Source organism: Pseudorasbora parva, chromosome 16 (assembly GCF_024679245.1).
Source record: "Pseudorasbora parva isolate DD20220531a chromosome 16, ASM2467924v1, whole genome shotgun sequence".
NCBI classification, from domain to species: Eukaryota; Metazoa; Chordata; class Actinopteri; order Cypriniformes; family Gobionidae; genus Pseudorasbora; species Pseudorasbora parva.
In genome coordinates, this window is record NC_090187.1 from 41,065,524 (window position 1) to 41,081,899 (window position 16,376).

Sequence of the window (16,376 nt, forward strand, 5' to 3'; positions counted from 1 at the left end):
CATTTACATTGCTGAGTGAAAAAGACTATGGGTGTTTAGAATCTGCATTTTCTGTAAAAGATTTTCTCTCACGCTTGAATTAATGAAGGGATTATTTACAATGATGAGGTAAAATTCACCGCTTAGAGACCGTTTACCCCAAAAAGAACAAGTCTGCCGTCATTTATTCACCCTCACATGAGGGCAAGTAAATGACAGAATTTGCATTTTTTGGGGAACGCCATCTTAAAATAAGGTATGAGACACGGAGAGAATAGATCCATACCCATCTTGCCATAAAATTCAACAGATCAACTCAATCTGCAAAGCTTGTTTAGAATCCTAGCAGCTCAAAGCATTCCTGCTGTGAAATATCAAGAAACTGTTTTTAGAGCATGATGGTGTTCATTTTCACATTGTATTTGTTTCCATCGGATGATATACGAAGCTGAAGTGAGTGAAATGAATTTTATTGGTAATTTTTCCCAAGCTTGCATGTAAACTCTTGCCATTATGGTCACCATTCACTTCTAAAATGTCTTGTATAATCAGCCGATTTCTTCAGTACCGGTAATGAGGGCTCCGTGATCTCGAGCGTGATCTCCTGTTGAGGAAGACAGTAGAAATGGTTGAAATGAGCCTGTACGGCGGTACATTAAGATTATATGGACAAGTGTGGCCGGTTCAAACTGGTTTTGGCATACCTTCTAGATGAGCCGTGGTCTCGACCTGTGGGTTGTTGAAGATTTATGATTAGAATCTTCTTCATGAGTCAGTTTGCTCATATGTTTTATTAACACACTGTAAATCTACAGACTTCTTGGCTATAGAGCAGAATTCAATCCACAGAAGAGTCTGGATTCAATTCTTTCATAATATGGATAACACTGTATGAAGATGGTGGGATGTAAACTCACTGTATTTGGCGTTGGGAGAGGGCGAGTGACTCTGACGTCCGTACTGCCTCTCCCATTCATCCCTTTCTTTTTCCCGCCGTTCCCGCTCCCTACAAGACCAAACAATGACCAAACTGTATCTTCTCCGTTGCAAAGCGAGAGGACAGTTAGTTCCCACAACATGAACACGTTGCACATGTATATACATGTTGGGACTCACTTCATGCGTATTTTTCGTGCCATTGCGCGAAGAACTCCTTCTCGTTCCTGTGATGGGAGGGGGAACCATGAGTGTTAAAGTTCAGAACTACCTGGAACTCTCCACCCACACATACCAAATGTACACCCATGCTTTTACCTGCCGCTTGTGCTCTTGTTGCTGGATCTTGGCTTGCGCTGCCTTCTTATCCGCCTTGGCTGATGAAGGTGAAAGCAGAAGGTGAGGCAGGGTCAACATTCTCAGACATCTTTCCCATTACACACAGACAGCATGAAACATGGTAATATTATTCAAATTTTTGAAGAGATTAATACTTTGAATCAGCATGGATGCCTTAGATTAACCAAATGTGAGAGTAAAGACTTGTTTAACAAAATATTTCTATTTAAAATAAAATCTACTCTTTTAACTTTTCATTTAAGAATCCTGGAAATCCAGTTTTCACAAAAATAAGCAGCACTGTTTTTAAGTGTGATAAATGTTTCTTGAGCATCAAATCCAGCATATTAGAATGATTTCTGAAGGATCATGTGACGACTGGAGAAATTATGGTGAAAATTCAACTTTGTGTCACAGGAATAGATTAGATTTTAAATTGTAGTAATATTTAACAATATTACTGTTTTTTGCAGTATTTTTGATCACATAAATACAGCCTTGAGCACAAGAGACTCCTAAAAACTTTCAATAAATATCTAACTGAATTACATACGCCAAGAACAGAGAGAATCTTAAGATAAGATCAAACAAAAGAGCTATTACATTATTATTATTATAGTATATGAATGCCTCACTACTAGTCAAATAAATGGACCATAATTACGCAATGCACGTTTGTTTCACTATATTACTGAGGACATTGCATAGATTTGCATTGATCAGGCTAATGATATTTTCTATGGCCTAACTCCTACCCATCACAGAAACATGCAAAACACTAGATTTAAATACAAACATGTTTTGGCAGATTTAGAAGCTTTTTTGACAGAGGACCAGTAAAATGTCCTCAGTAGTCATAAAACTGGTTATCATAATATTTCACTATATAAGTGAAGACATTTGGACCTCACAAGTATAGCTAAACGAAACAAACAATAGTTTTAAATGCTACAGGTGAATTTAAGAATCATAATTATTAAATACATGACCATTCAAAAGTTTGAGGTCCGTAAGAATTGTGTTTTTAAAAGGTCTCGTGCTCACTAAGGCTGCATTTATTGATTAAAAAAAAACTTTCATATTGTTAAATGTTACATTTTAAAATGACTTATTTTAAAATATAATTTACACTTGTATAGGCAAAGCTGAATTTTCATCATCATTTCTCCAGTCTTCAGAGTCACATGATCCTTTAGAAATCATTCTAATACACTGATTTGCTGAACAGTTGTCTCGCTTAATATTTGGTGGAAATGTGGAAACTGAAACATTTGATTCAGGATTCTTTTAAGACTAATAAAAAGTGACAGAAAACCAATTTATAATTTGTGTCCTTGTGGAACAAAAGTATTTATTCATTTCTTTCAAATACAAAAAAAAGTTTAACTGAACAAACTTTTGAACCATAATTAAAGACGGATTTACATTTTGACACTTGCTAAAGCTACGTCTATACTAATCCGGATACATTTATTTATTTATTATTTAGAGTTGTCGTCTAAAAACCCTCCGCATCCACAATATCATTTTCAAAAAAATGTTCATCTACACTGAAACGTCTGAAAACGCTTACATCCCCGTACTGCGCTTCAACTCGTTTTTTTAACATTATGTACAAACTGACATTAATATTTAACAAGGCTGTCAAAACAGAAAGCATACAAAACAACTGCTGTACAATGTTGTTCACGATCTTGGCTGAATTGGTCATATGACTGCATCACAAGGCTAAAAATGCATCATCATATTAAAAAGCCTCCGTTTTCACAGTCCACACTACGACGCGAAGACAGCGTTTTCAAATTTATCCGCTCTGGAGAGCGTTTTCAAAACGATACGTTTTCATTGACTTAAAACGCTGTCTCAGTGTGGACGGAAGGCCAAAACGGAGAGAAAAACATACGTTTTCAAATTAAAACGTATTAGTGTTGACATGGCCAAAGACTATATTTACCTGTTACCAAAGGATTTGAGTTATTAAAGGTTTAAAATAAGAATTAGCTGAGACAAAGGTTATAATAGGAAGGAATAAGCATGCACAATTAAAGTACACTATGTAACTTTTTTTGTTGTTAAAAAAAAGAAAAAAGTTATTCTATAGTATATTTCTTCCAAGTTCTTCTATAGTTCTTCCAAAACGAGTTTACCCTGATTCACTATGTTAAACCTATCAAGTATTTATATTTTAGACTTGTTGGGATGGTTTTCGCGTACAATTCAATACGTGTCACTCGCCCATGCGAGTCTTGTCATATTCGCAAATAGTGAAAAGTAGGAGTGGCAGAGGTTAGTTATACCTAAACCTCCACCCTCCGGAGAATCATCCGTTTTAAACAAATGTCAAACAGAGGAGACTCTGCTGGCAAAAAGAGAACGAGACAGAGCTCGTAATAAAACAAGAATCAACATTAGCTTGGATTTTCAGAGATCTGAGGGATTTAAAATTTGATGCTTTGATGGCGTTTGCCGAGAACAGGTGAGAATTGACATATGTAGCTCTCAAACAGAGTTGATTGTGAAGCATTACCTATTGTGACGGGTAATTTTATTCAATGTTGTATTGCTGCTCCAAGTAGTGAATGTTTTATGAGCAGTAGGATAATCTCTCTCTTTTTTTAGTTATGAGAAAGAACCATATTCAGCCACACAGTCACAAAGAGCCGAAGCACAACTAAAACGAAGTTCTTCCACAAAATGCATGCAGTTTTGTTTTTACCCCTAGAGGACCAAAAGCTACATGGTGTACATTTAAATATCCCAAATAAATATTTACAAAAAAATGTATATTGCTAGTACCAATATATTATTCCTAGCATAAATATTGTATAAAATTGTGGTTCCTGGAGGCCAGAATGTGAAACTCACATTGTTTGTTTAGGGCTTTCTGCATACGGAGTTTGAGCTTCTCTTGAGGGGTCATCTTGGGCTGCAATGGACACAAAGACTTTAGAACAAGCAGGATGGGAATGTTCAGGCAAAGAACAACAACTTACAACAAAACATCTAATTTCTTAGATTAAGATTGTGTCATGTCATGCAAAAAAGTGTTTTAATTTACATACAGATCATTTAATATGCTGCATGTTGAACAGCTGCAGATGGTCCTGCTACACACAGAAATGCCTGTGATGTTTATGTTCTGGATGTATTTGTAGGTATATGGAAAAGTGTGAACAGACAAATGAAAGCAGCCATTTAGAACAGCAGAGCTGTTGACTCGTCTTCTCTCCAGGTCAGGTACACCAACTCGAAGAACGGTTACAAAATGGCAGTAACTTTAGCCATTGCAGAAGGTGCTTGAAGCTGTTCAACTTTTACATACAAGGACAATGTGTATTGACTTATGCAGGTGTGTTTAGGTGTGCGAGTGAGTGAAGTTGCTCTGCCTGTCTTGACAAGCCCAGGGCAGAAGCAACACCTGAGCTGTTAAACTCTGAGCAAACCTGCTAAGAACCATTATTCCTTTGTAGTTTTTCATTCATCAACAGGTGTCTATCAACAGTCCATCGTTCAGATAATAAGAAGATCATTTAATGTATAATAATACACATGGATAATGTATCATTTCCTAAATAGAAGACAAATCGCGGTTCCAAAGAAGATCACACAGAAATATCAGGTTCTTTAGAGAAAAAAGTTGGTCACTCCCTGCCTCTTTCTTACACGCATACCAAAAAAGTCAGGTATGTTCGGATATGGCTGCCCTTCAAAAGACCGCTGCATTCTGCAAGCAGAGGGCAGCTGATCACCAAGTGGACAGCCAATCACACACACATTTCAAATGAGAACAACGGCTCTCTGAAGAGCTGAGAGATGGGCAGGAGCCCCAGCCTGATTGTTAACTGCATCAGCCTGACAGGGGTGAGGGAGGCGGAGTCTTTAGCAACAAATCGAGATATATCAAATTCTTACTGACTTTGGCAGCTCCAGTCTCTTTACCACCCGGAGTTTCAGGCCTACGAGAGAAAAAAAAATGAGAGAGAGCATTATAATAATTATACAGATGATAATTTTTTTATATCGCAACACCAGTATTTCTAAATCCTATAAAGTCTAATGTATCATATTTAAACTGCAAATGTCTAAATTAAAAAAACATGATCAAAACTGCTAAAATAAACCCCCAAAAAGGTTTGAACTTATATGTCCGTGCACTGCCTATTAAATCAGAGGATTTGAATAAACATGTCGTGGTGAGGCAGACGAGCAGGAGAGAGCACACCGGTCTCGAATCCTCTCATGAGGGAAATTGGAGGCATATAAGGACGAGCGACACCAGTCAAGGACGAGAGAGGACCAGGCCTGGACTTTATGTTATGGTTTTGTTTGTTTCATTATGGGTGTGCGGGCAGTCGTCCATGAGGGGCTAGACGCGTTACTTTTGTTTAGTTTATCATTTATTAAAGTCTTTTGAATGCTCACCGGTTCCCACCTCCTTCCTTCCCATGTCTACAAATTGTTACATATGTTTACAATGATTAATCGCTTAAGTTTAATATACAATGGTCATGCATTTGCGCAATTCATGTGGTTCATATTTCTCAAGTTGGAAAATACGGAAACCACATCCCTGATGTTTTGATGTAAAGTCGTTAAATAGTATCTTACTTTCTCAGCTTGTCTGCAGAAGCAGGCGGAGCAGAATGGGAGGAGGGGGAGGGGCTGTGGCTGGCAGCAGGTGAGTGGGAGGGGCTTTGACTGACACTTCCACCCCTCCTGTACGCAGAGCTGCGACTCCGTCGCTGGTAACGATCATCCGAACGTGAGCGATCACGTGAGCGAGACCTGGGAAAGGGGGTGTTTCATATGATCAATTTATACATTTTTTCAGTCAAAGAAAATACAAAGGCTTGAATTCTTGCAAGTTCTCTTACCTGGTTCGTCTGCGGTCCGTGTAGCGCCTCCCCCTATCCCGGTCTCTGTCTCTTTCTCGGTTTCTGTCTCTACCTCGATCCGTGGAACGAGACCTCGTTCTGTCGTATCGCCTCCTCGAGCCAACTCCTCCACTGCGTTGCCGCGAACGGGAGTCAGACCGCCGTCGAGAGCGAGATCGAGACCTGGAGTAACGGCCGTCCCTGTCCCGGTCCCTGCCCCCGCGAGAACGGCGACTCCGGCGGGAACGTGAGGAGGAGCGCGAGGACCGGTGCGAAGAGGAGCGGGAGGAAGAGGATGAGTGACTGGAGGAAGATCGTCTTCGGCTGAAAGGAATACACAAAGTGCCATGTTATAACGTGTAACCTATAGAACCGATTAAATCACAAGACAAGCCAAAGAACTTCGAGTACTCAGGATTAAAGGGTTAGTTCAGCCAAAAATGAAAATTCTGTCATTAATTATGCACCCTAATGTCGTTCGACATCCGTAAGACCATGCATTTCATCGTTCATCTTCGGAACACAGATGAAGATATTTTTGTTGAAATCCGATGGCTCAGAAAGGCCTTCTTTAAAACCAATGTCATTTCCTCTCTCAAGACCCATAAAGGCACTAAAGACGTCGTTACAAAGCCCATCTCACTACAGTGGCCCTACAATTATTTTATGAAGCGACGAGAATAGTTTTTGTGAGCAAAAAACGAAATAACGACTTATATAGATGGGCCGACTTCAAAATAAAATTTTGAACGGTTATGAATCAGCGTATCGATTCATGATTAGGATCGCATGTCAAACAAAGGTCTTATGGGTGTCGAACGGCATTAGGGTAAGCATTTAATGACAGAATTTTCATTTTTTGGGTGAACTAACCCTTTAAAGCCACACTGTGTGATATTTCCCCCATCTAGTGAATATTAGTTTCTGTTCCCCTCAATTCCGATTTAGTTTTAACTCCTACGGTGGCCGATTTAGTCCAAGATTAACATGGCTTCCAGTTAGACCTCGTCCATGAGTGCCATCGAGTGTTAAAACGCAAAAGGCGAAGCTCTAATTTATGGGTATGTCCCTCTTTGGCTAATGTACTTTCAAGATGGAGGAGCAACATGGCGACCGGCATTCGAACCCCTCACCCGTATGTATTTTCAATGGCATATTATAAACTTACGAGAATACTTTATTACTTGAAAGAAGTAAATATACATTAATGAGCACATATATTTTTGAATGACCTAAGTGTTTTTAGCTAAGAATAAACTAAAAAAGTTACACAGTGTAGCTTTTAATGATTCCAAGTTTTTTTTCTGACCCTGAATATGTCACAAAATATAACAATCAGATTAAACGGCCAACTCAGACATTGGTTGGCTCGCTCTTTCAACCATTTCACCAATCATTTTAAAGCTTAACCTGTGGCAGTTCTCTTCGCACAGTGGACTACATGCTATCACAGCTGAACACACTTAGAAATTAATGGAGAAAAAAAAGCCACTAAGGAGCCAGAGAGTAGAAAGGGGAAGTTACCGACCGGGAGCCCCTGCTATGACCTGCGGTGTTGGAGGAGGTGTGGCTTGACGCCGGTGCAGGTGGGGGTTGAGCGGCTGCAGCTCCCTCTTCATCACTGCCCCCAAAGCTGGTGATGAAGGTGATCTTATCATTGCCTGGGGTTCGGGAACGAGAGCGTGACTCTGAACTCGAGTCAGACTCGGGCCTGGGACAAGAAGAAGAGAAAAGAAAGTAGTAAGAAACATTGATATTAATAAATGATGTACATTACTGTTTAAAAGTTTGGACTCATGAGTCCATTCTTCAGTGTCACATGATCTTTCAGAAATCATTCTAATATGATCTGATGCATTTGAGTTGTTAATATTTTTGTGGAAGCCAAGATTTTAAAAGAACATTTATTTGAAGAAAAAATCTTTTGTAATATTATAAAAGTCATCATTGTCGCTTCTGATCAATTTTTTAATTAAAAAAAAAATTATTTCTTTGAAATGTAGTATATGTAATTTTAATCAGTAATACACATAATATCTGTCCCACGGTGATTATTGATGTATCAATGAGTTTTTATATTTATCATTATTGGTCATATTGCATTGTGCATATTCATTTACCCTATTTTGACATTGGTTAACCATGCCAACCTTTAGGACCCAAAATTAATCTTTAAAAACACTGTTAAATGTAATCTTCTGATGATATCAAAATACCAATTTAACATAACGTACATTATAAAGCCTATATTAATTAGCTTCTTTTTTTTAAAATGATTTAGGCAAAATACAATAGACTTTTTAATAGCCATTTATTGGTTATCAGCAAAAATATGAAAGTGAGTTTATCAGTATTGGACAGAATTTTGATATACATGCAACCTGAATTTCAATGATTTTGGTGCTAAATTTTACAATTTAAAATTCATTAAAACATTTTTTTTTTTAAACTAACGGTAAAACACTTACCGTTTGTAGGGGTCGTATGTAGGACTGTCTCTTCTGGCATAGCTGTTTTGAAAATTCACAGTTAATCAATTTTCAATCATCAGCAAAACTTTTTTGTGTGTTTTTTAAGGAACATTTTCAGTCACACACACACACACACACACACACACACACACACACACACACACACACACACACACACACACACACACACACACACACACACACACACACACACACACACACACACACACGTTTAAAATGCCAGTTAAATGCAATTAGGTGCTGGTCATGGAACCAGAAAAAGTGATTCAATACAAGTAACTATACAAGTAACTACTAAGAAATCTGGGATTATTTTCTGAAAGCTTGTAGCTCATATTTGTTGGGCTGTTACCTTGGTGGGCTGATCTGCCTGCCTTTCATATACTTCTCTCTAAACTCTCGTCGCTGTCTGCGAGACCGCCGGCCCTGATGAAAACAAAACGACAATACAGTTTTACCAATACAGATAATCAACCGCAAACATCTTAATGGGAGAGAAGAACAGTTAAAAAGCTTCTGCCCATACAGAGTACATGGCCTTCTCTGCTTCCAGTGCTTTAGCATGCTTAATGGCCTCCACTTCCTCCTTGTCCTTCCTCAACATCCTGCCACAAAGACACATTAGATTTTAACTAGACTTCATGCTTTTTTTTTGAAGAATTAAAAGAAAATTACAATGTGTTCATTAAGAGTGCTTTCACACTTGGTTTGATTGCCTGGTCCGACCTTGGGATTGAGAGTTTGGGGTAAGATCATGCCCTATAAATTGTGTTATTATATATTGTATTGACAAATCATCAATTAAATAATAACCATCTTCTATCCTGCACAATTGGATGTTTTTAAATAAACAGTGGCACAAAGGACAAGTTTTACCTGGATTTAGACCTACCTATATTGTTTTTATGTAAAATTTGCTTTATGTATTTCCACGACGTCAAAATCAGGCTCATGTCAGGAAACACAATTCCTGGCTGGATGTCGATATCCATGGATCACAGAATTTTTGGTAAGTTGTAAGGACCACTATAATCAAGACCAAACAAAAGAATTGTGTTTTATGTGCATTTTCCTCTATTAACTTCAGTCAAGCAGCAGCTCTTTTGCCACTCAGTCCGGCGGGAAAGTGACATCAATACATACCCTCTAAATGGGGATGTTAGGAGGCCATAATGATGGACAGAGGCCAAAGAGCAAATCGGGCCTCTTTTTTATGACCACAGAGTCACAGGTTTAAAATCTCATCAAAAGGACAGTGCTTTTTGACAGTATAGTGTCCCCATCACTAAAATGGGGCATTAGGACCCACACAGAGCACAGGGTGAGCGCCCCCTGCTGGCCTCACTAACAACTCTACCACCCGGTTTTCTCAGGAAGTCTAGCTTCAGTGGACAACCAGTTTTGGGCTACATTTACGAGAACTTGTGTATGGTTTGCGAATTCGGAAAACAACGCTCACATCATCCAGACGAACCAAATTCTGACATCAATCGGACCCGGTTGCAGACCAAAAGTACAAGTGTGAAAGCAGTCAATAAATGTACCAATAAATGTCCTATGATTTGCATTTGAACGGCTTAGCTGAAGAATGCATGAACTAACCATACAAAGTCTGCCTCCGCCATGCCGTAAGTGGTGGCCATCTTGTTAATCTCCGTCACCTGCTCTGGGCTCAATTCATCTACATCCACCTCAACATCTACATGAGAAAGCAAGCACAGACATTGTAAGGCGGTTCCCTTCTATACTCTATATAAGTAAATCACATATCTGAAGCATTACTATATTATATAAAACTGCATTATCCTAACAGGAAGTGTTTATTGTATATGGAGGACATACCAATGTCAGGGATGACTTCATCTTCCTCAGAATCGCTGTTTTCCGAGTCATCCTCGTTTCCCTTCTCCATTTGTTCATCTGGTTCGGTCACTGTGCTGTCCTCATATGTATAACCGATCTGAGCTTTCTTCTCAGCGAGTCTAACAGAGAAAAACATGAGATGTGATCATTCTAACAGAATGTATTTTCAGGCATGTATTTTGAAACTAGTGATTTTCAAGCTCATACTTTTTCTTTTCATCCTCATTTGGTTTCTGTAGGCCACCGTAGAGTTCATCCACATAGATCTGGTACAAACACTGCTCCTCAGAGACTACAAAATGAGAAGAAATTTTTTGTGGGCTTTTCAAAGTTCATCAATGGCATCTAGTCACATTACAAGGGTCAAAATTTTATTAAAGCATACTGAAATGTAAGGGAACTCACTGTTCGCGAAGTCATTCTGCACCAGACCTCTGTAGCGCTCATAATTGCACTTCCTCTCTTCTGATTCCTGCTCTGGGGTGCTGTGAAAGAAACAATGAGCTCAATTAAAAATGACACAAAGCAGCAACAAGCTCTGCATAATTTTATCAAAACATCTTTAACTCTCTGGTGGTCTGCGGTCATTTTGGACCAAAAAAGGTGTTTTATATTTTCAATTGAAAACCTAAATGTGAACAAGATTAGAAAAGTTGAAATGGTCTTAGTCACACTTGTGATCTTCATGGTAAAAAATGACAACCATAGGAAATTAATGGAAAACATAAAAATGAAGAGCATTTTTTGAGGTGTCTACAAATCAGATACGGCGGTATTTGAGCATGTCTAAATATATTAGGGGTGCGAATCGTCACTGGTCTCACATCAATTTTGATTATGGTCAACGATTCGATATCACGATGCAGCCCATCCTCGATTTTCAATATTACTGCACATGGCTGCATTTCATCAATGAATACAAGCAGTCAGATATATGAACTCCCTTTTTTTGATCTGCTCCAAGAAAGTACACTTCCTGAAAATTGCAAACATCAAACACAACTTAAGTCTGAACACAGCAGACGACAGGAGCATTTAGAACTAACAAACACTAGTACATACTAAAAGCACATGAAACTGTAGTGTACTTAAGATACAATAATGCTGACACACGCGCATGCATGCAGCCTCGCACAAAGTGTTAAAATAGTAGATGTATTCGCTTCAGTTTTGCCTTCCTCTGCCATTTCAAGCTAGTGCAAGAAGTGCGTATGTGACGAATGATGTCAGAGGAACGCGAGTAGGCTATAACCGATCGTGGTCTTTTACAGAATCGGCCACGTCCGCATTGCAATTCAACAATTCACCCCTAAAATATATATCCAAATGCAAAACCAAATACAAGTAGTTTTGTCTGCAAATAATCTTATAAGCAACTGAAATCACATACAATTTTCCTTATTTCCCCACCCCAATCGGCCTACAATACAAATGAATTTATTAGTATTATTTTAAATAGAAATAAATGGTGTGTAATTTAGAGGTGAATATTGTCTAATAACATGAAATTGCCTGAAAATACAAAATATTAAAGAATAGTACTGAATTAAGAAAAAGCGTAAACCCTAAATGAGAAGTACTCAAGGGTTAAATAAAAAAATAAAAATCAATAATAAAACACTGTGCTTGGGCTGTGTGAAAAGGGGGGAAAAAATCTATCACAAATTATCATCAATATTTCAATTTCAAAATTACAATTTAAACACAATATTTCCATACACGTACTTGTGTGTATAATGTTTTGGAAGCTGGCTTTATTGCCAGCTTTGCATAAATGATATTGTGACATTGGTTATTTCTTTCTGCCCTTTTGAACTATTTTTTGAAAAAAGTATCGCCCAGGTATTGAAGTCAAGGTATCGTATAAACATTTTTAGAACGATACACAGCCCTATTGAAAACAACGCAATTTATTTTATTCTCCAACATGAGATGCAATAAGATCAGACTACTCACGTAGTGTTCAAGAGAGGAGGCGTATAGGTGGGGATGTAGTCCAGGTGTGCCCTGACATCAAATCTATCAATCATGTTATTGGTATCTCCTTGCCAAGGCATCCTGTAAGGACATGAGGTAAAGTTGTGAACAGGCTCTTATGTTAGTGAGAGAACTATAAACATTTATGCAGACTGATCTGCTATGCTAGTGTCGTACATGTTGATGGGACTCTCAGCTGCCAGGGCTACAGCTGAATCCAGGTGGATTTTGTACGCTCGACCATGAACCTGCAGGAACTGGGCTGGATCCTTTTTCTACACAGAACAAGAGAAATGTGTTTCTTCATTCAAAAGCTTCTGTCCAGTACCAGGATTTTCCGAAGGTAGAGTCAAGGCTTACGACTTACGATTTTCTCATAGTACTCTCTGCGTCTCTCTCCACGCCGCTTGTAGTCCACCATCATCCCACGAAGTTTGCGCTCATGTTTGCGGGCCTCTTGCCACATGACGGCTCCGCTTGGGGTTGGGGCGCGTCGGGGCAGGGCTGCTGTTAGGGGACACAGAGGATTCAAATCAACCAACCTATCCATCAAACATGATATTTGCCTCATACAGAGCCATTCTGAATCTTTACACATGGAGAAAAGTATATTTGCTTCTGAAGTGGCAATTAGGTGTCTTAACAGAGACTATTTAAAGGCACGATGTATCGTTTTTCCGAGGCTAGAGGTCATCTCAAAACAAAGGCGTAGGTTGATGACGCTGAGATTGGCGTTGTAGTCTTCACCTCTACAGCTGGTGGAAAAGAATCGGGATAGGAAACATGTTCATGGATGAGATTATTAATGTTACTGTAGTATGAAGCAGAGCTGTGGGAGCAGAACGAGGTCGCTGGAGCGATTACTAATGAGAGATAAGCAGAGCTTTTCCACTCATGTGCATGTGGGGTAACGCAACACTGTTTTATAATATTAAATACATTTGAGAGTGTTAAAAATTATGTTATACTTTGTGCGTTCGCTCCGTGGCTGCTACGAGACACTTGTTGTACACTGGAATAACACTAGTCGATATATTATATAACATTAATAAATGCTGGACGGCTTGTGTTGCTAAATGGCATTCAATTAATTTTAAAATGTATTGCGTGATGAAGAAAATTATGCATTAACGTACAATAACTAGTTTTCTGTCTATAAATGTCTCCAAACAGCTGTTTCCTTGTCTAACAAAACCAAGCGGCAACCTCCCGCGATCTCTCTTGAAGCCAATACGGAAGTAATGTAAACTGCAATTCCTCAACTGGCCACTAGGGACAGGCTCCAGAAGAGAGCAGAATCTCATTGAGCCCCATGTTAAAATTCTCAACTTTAAAGCAGAAAAAAAACATGTTTACAGCCTGGTACAAATTGTGGTTTTGGCTTATAAGGCTAATTTTGGCTAATTAACTCTGAGGGGGGTGAATTTTTTTTATAACTCATTCGTTTCCGTTATATAAAGCCTTAAGGTTCTGCATAATTAAGGGCGTGGTTACAAGTGGATAGCCATTTATTCGCCGTCTATAGTTATTGCGTCACCTCAGCTCCGCCCACATCCCGCCTTTTTGCCCATTTTCTGTTATCCGGGAGTGACACGCGTTGACTCGCTCACAAGATGGCAACGCCCAGCTCGCCCCTACTTTAAGCTTCAGAACGGCTTATCAGAATCCTATGGGTGACGTCACGGACACTACGTCCATATTTTTTTACAGTCTATGAACAAAACACATAATATATTAAAGCATCTTTGGTGTTTCTATGGTTTCAAAATAAAACCAGAAATCAAATGTAATGCGTGTAAACATGTCCTGGTTCAAATAGCTTATTTCTCTGGATTTAAACATCTGGGATAATGCAAGTACACAAGTCAACAAAATATTTAACACTGTTCTAGTATTTTTTGGATATTTGAATCCAAAAATCTTATATGGTGTGAATTTAATGGTACTCAGAGGTGGCATAAATGCATTCACACAATTTAACAGCACATTGTTATATAAGAGGCTTAGGTGGGTCAGAGAAACCATAATTTAGTTGTAGATGACTTACGATAATGCATCATGCTAAATTGTAAAAGCATCTTTACACAGCTGAGTTAAGGCTGTTCTGTGCCAGCTCAAAATTACGGATGCAATACAGCATTGAAGTCTAAATTATGCCTTATCTGACCCACCTCAGCCCCTTGTATAACAATACGCAGTTAAAACGGTTGTGCACTTCTGTGCCACCTTTGCAGTGTACATTTAGTATTATGTATTTCACCACTGCATGTAATAAACTGCAGTTACTGTATGGGAAATACGCCACTTGTGTGTAATACATGTCAATCAGCAATACAACTGTCACAAAAATATAACAAAAAACTAGTTAACCGCCTTTACTAAACACTAACCACTTTAAGGGAACGATGTGTACAGGTTACAGATGAACTATCATTAATTAATAAAGTTTGACACCGTCAGCTCTTGAGTAAAATTGGTTGCGTTTGCTACCTAAATAACATCAAAACGATATAACAATGTTTGAAACGCTTGGTACTCACACTAAAAATGCATAACATTTAAAACAACCCAGTAACTAAATTAAAAGTTGATAGCAAAGTAGGCTAACAACACACACATGCCAATTCTGTCAGCGATTCATTCTCTAATGCCATTTATAAACACATATAAAGGACTGTCTATTATTCAGCTTGTGTATCAAACTTGATATTTACAGCTCACGTGTGATTATGTATAATGTTACAAAACGCTGAAGGACGTAAGTTAACGTTACCCGCTAATGCTAACGTGCTAGCTGGCTATATTTCACATCTAGCGTAAACTAACAGCCGACGATGAAGCGGTGCGATCGTCACCAAATTCCTTTCTGCGATTTATATAATTAAACGAATTACCTGTTTATGTTTACAGAATGTAATAGTCTGATTTTTCTCGCCAGTGAAACACATACGTCGGTCACCAACTGAAAACAGGCCGCTACCGCTAGTTTACATACATGCACGCGCATGCACACGCCTCTCAACGCATGCGCAGTGGTCAGATCCCTGAGCTGAGAAAACCGAAAACACTTCAAATGTATTTGAGAATTGAGAATATTCTCCAAAAGGCGGCGCACTCTTGCTCATAAAGATGAACACGTTTGCTTATCAGAGTAATTTGATGAACTTTAAAGACGTTTTAGGCTGCCAATAACAGTATGGATATCATAAATTGGAATATGCATGCATTTAAATCATTTATAGGCCTATTTATTCAATTTAGTAAGCAACGTGAACTTTGATCTGTCTAGTACTGTTGGTTATCAGACTTTTGGTCGTAAAGTGCTTTGCTTTGTGATTGCTTTTGTAAGAGTGACTCTGAAACTTTGAGACAACAAACGGTATTTGTATTGTACCTCAAACTATTACATAATGGCTGACAGTTAAAGAAAAATGCATCAAAGATGCACTTAGTTGAGCTGCCTGACATGAGATTTGTCTTAATAAAAGCTAAAAAAAAATGATAAGATAGTGTCCAATAACCACCAATATATGGGTATAAAGCTGTGGTCATATGATCTCAACATGTCTATGTGCTCCATGAAACTTTATTAGGCTAGTGATATGGCATTGGCCGTTTATCATTCTCATGTGAGATGAAAACTGCACCTTTTAACAAACTCATATTGTTGTCCTCTACTCTGCTTTAAATCCATATAGGGAGTATACACTCACCTGAAGTCGTTGAATATCTACAGTACATTATAAAAAATACTTTGAACATGTTTCCACCAGAACATGTCCAAAATACTATAACCAATACAGCAAACAAAAATAATGTAAAAATGTGTGTGCTATACAATAAATAATTTTAGCAAAACTAGGACTTTATCAAAGAAACAAGCATTATTATTGTTTTCAAGTTCATTTTATTGTTT

The 16,376-nt window shown here is 38.4% G+C and overlaps 1 protein-coding gene across 2 annotated transcripts; it reads right to left on the bottom strand.

Moving 5' to 3' along the window:
- Window positions 1-433: 433 nt before the first annotated feature.
- clasrp (CLK4-associating serine/arginine rich protein) lies at window positions 434-15,489 on the bottom strand. Of its 2 annotated transcripts, XM_067419054.1 has the most exons (21): window positions 15,355-15,489; window positions 12,828-12,967; window positions 12,638-12,735; window positions 12,440-12,541; window positions 10,889-10,968; window positions 10,691-10,775; window positions 10,463-10,602; window positions 10,223-10,319; window positions 9,147-9,225; window positions 8,973-9,046; window positions 8,597-8,638; window positions 7,657-7,839; window positions 6,129-6,452; window positions 5,863-6,039; window positions 5,171-5,210; window positions 4,120-4,180; window positions 1,234-1,292; window positions 1,096-1,142; window positions 897-985; window positions 684-708; window positions 434-583 (listed from the first exon to the last, which is right to left on the bottom strand). In XM_067419054.1, the coding sequence occupies exons 2-21, from the start codon at window positions 12,924-12,926 to the stop codon at window positions 541-543; spliced, it is 1,944 nt and encodes a 647-aa protein (XP_067275155.1). In that variant the 5' UTR covers window positions 12,927-12,967; window positions 15,355-15,489; the 3' UTR covers window positions 434-540. The 2 variants fall into 2 exon arrangements, 1 of the variants encoding a protein (XP_067275155.1); XR_010898404.1 differs by lacking the exons at window positions 434-583; window positions 684-708 and having other exon boundaries at window positions 5,167-5,210.
- Between the last annotated feature and the right edge of the window lie 887 nt (window positions 15,490-16,376).

Excerpts from the sequence above, each read along its gene's own strand:
- clasrp (XM_067419054.1), bottom strand. The coding sequence starts at position 12,926 with ATGTGGCAAGAGGCCCGCAAACATGAGCGCAAACTTCGTGGGATGATG. Across the intron at positions 1,293-4,119 it reads GAAAGCCCTAAACAAACAAT|CCAAGGCGGATAAGAAGGCA; the intron begins GTGAGTTTCACA and ends CACCTTCATCAG. Across the intron at positions 986-1,095 it reads GCACGAAAAATACGCATGAA|GGAGCGGGAACGGCGGGAAA; the intron begins GTGAGTCCCAAC and ends TTGGTCTTGTAG.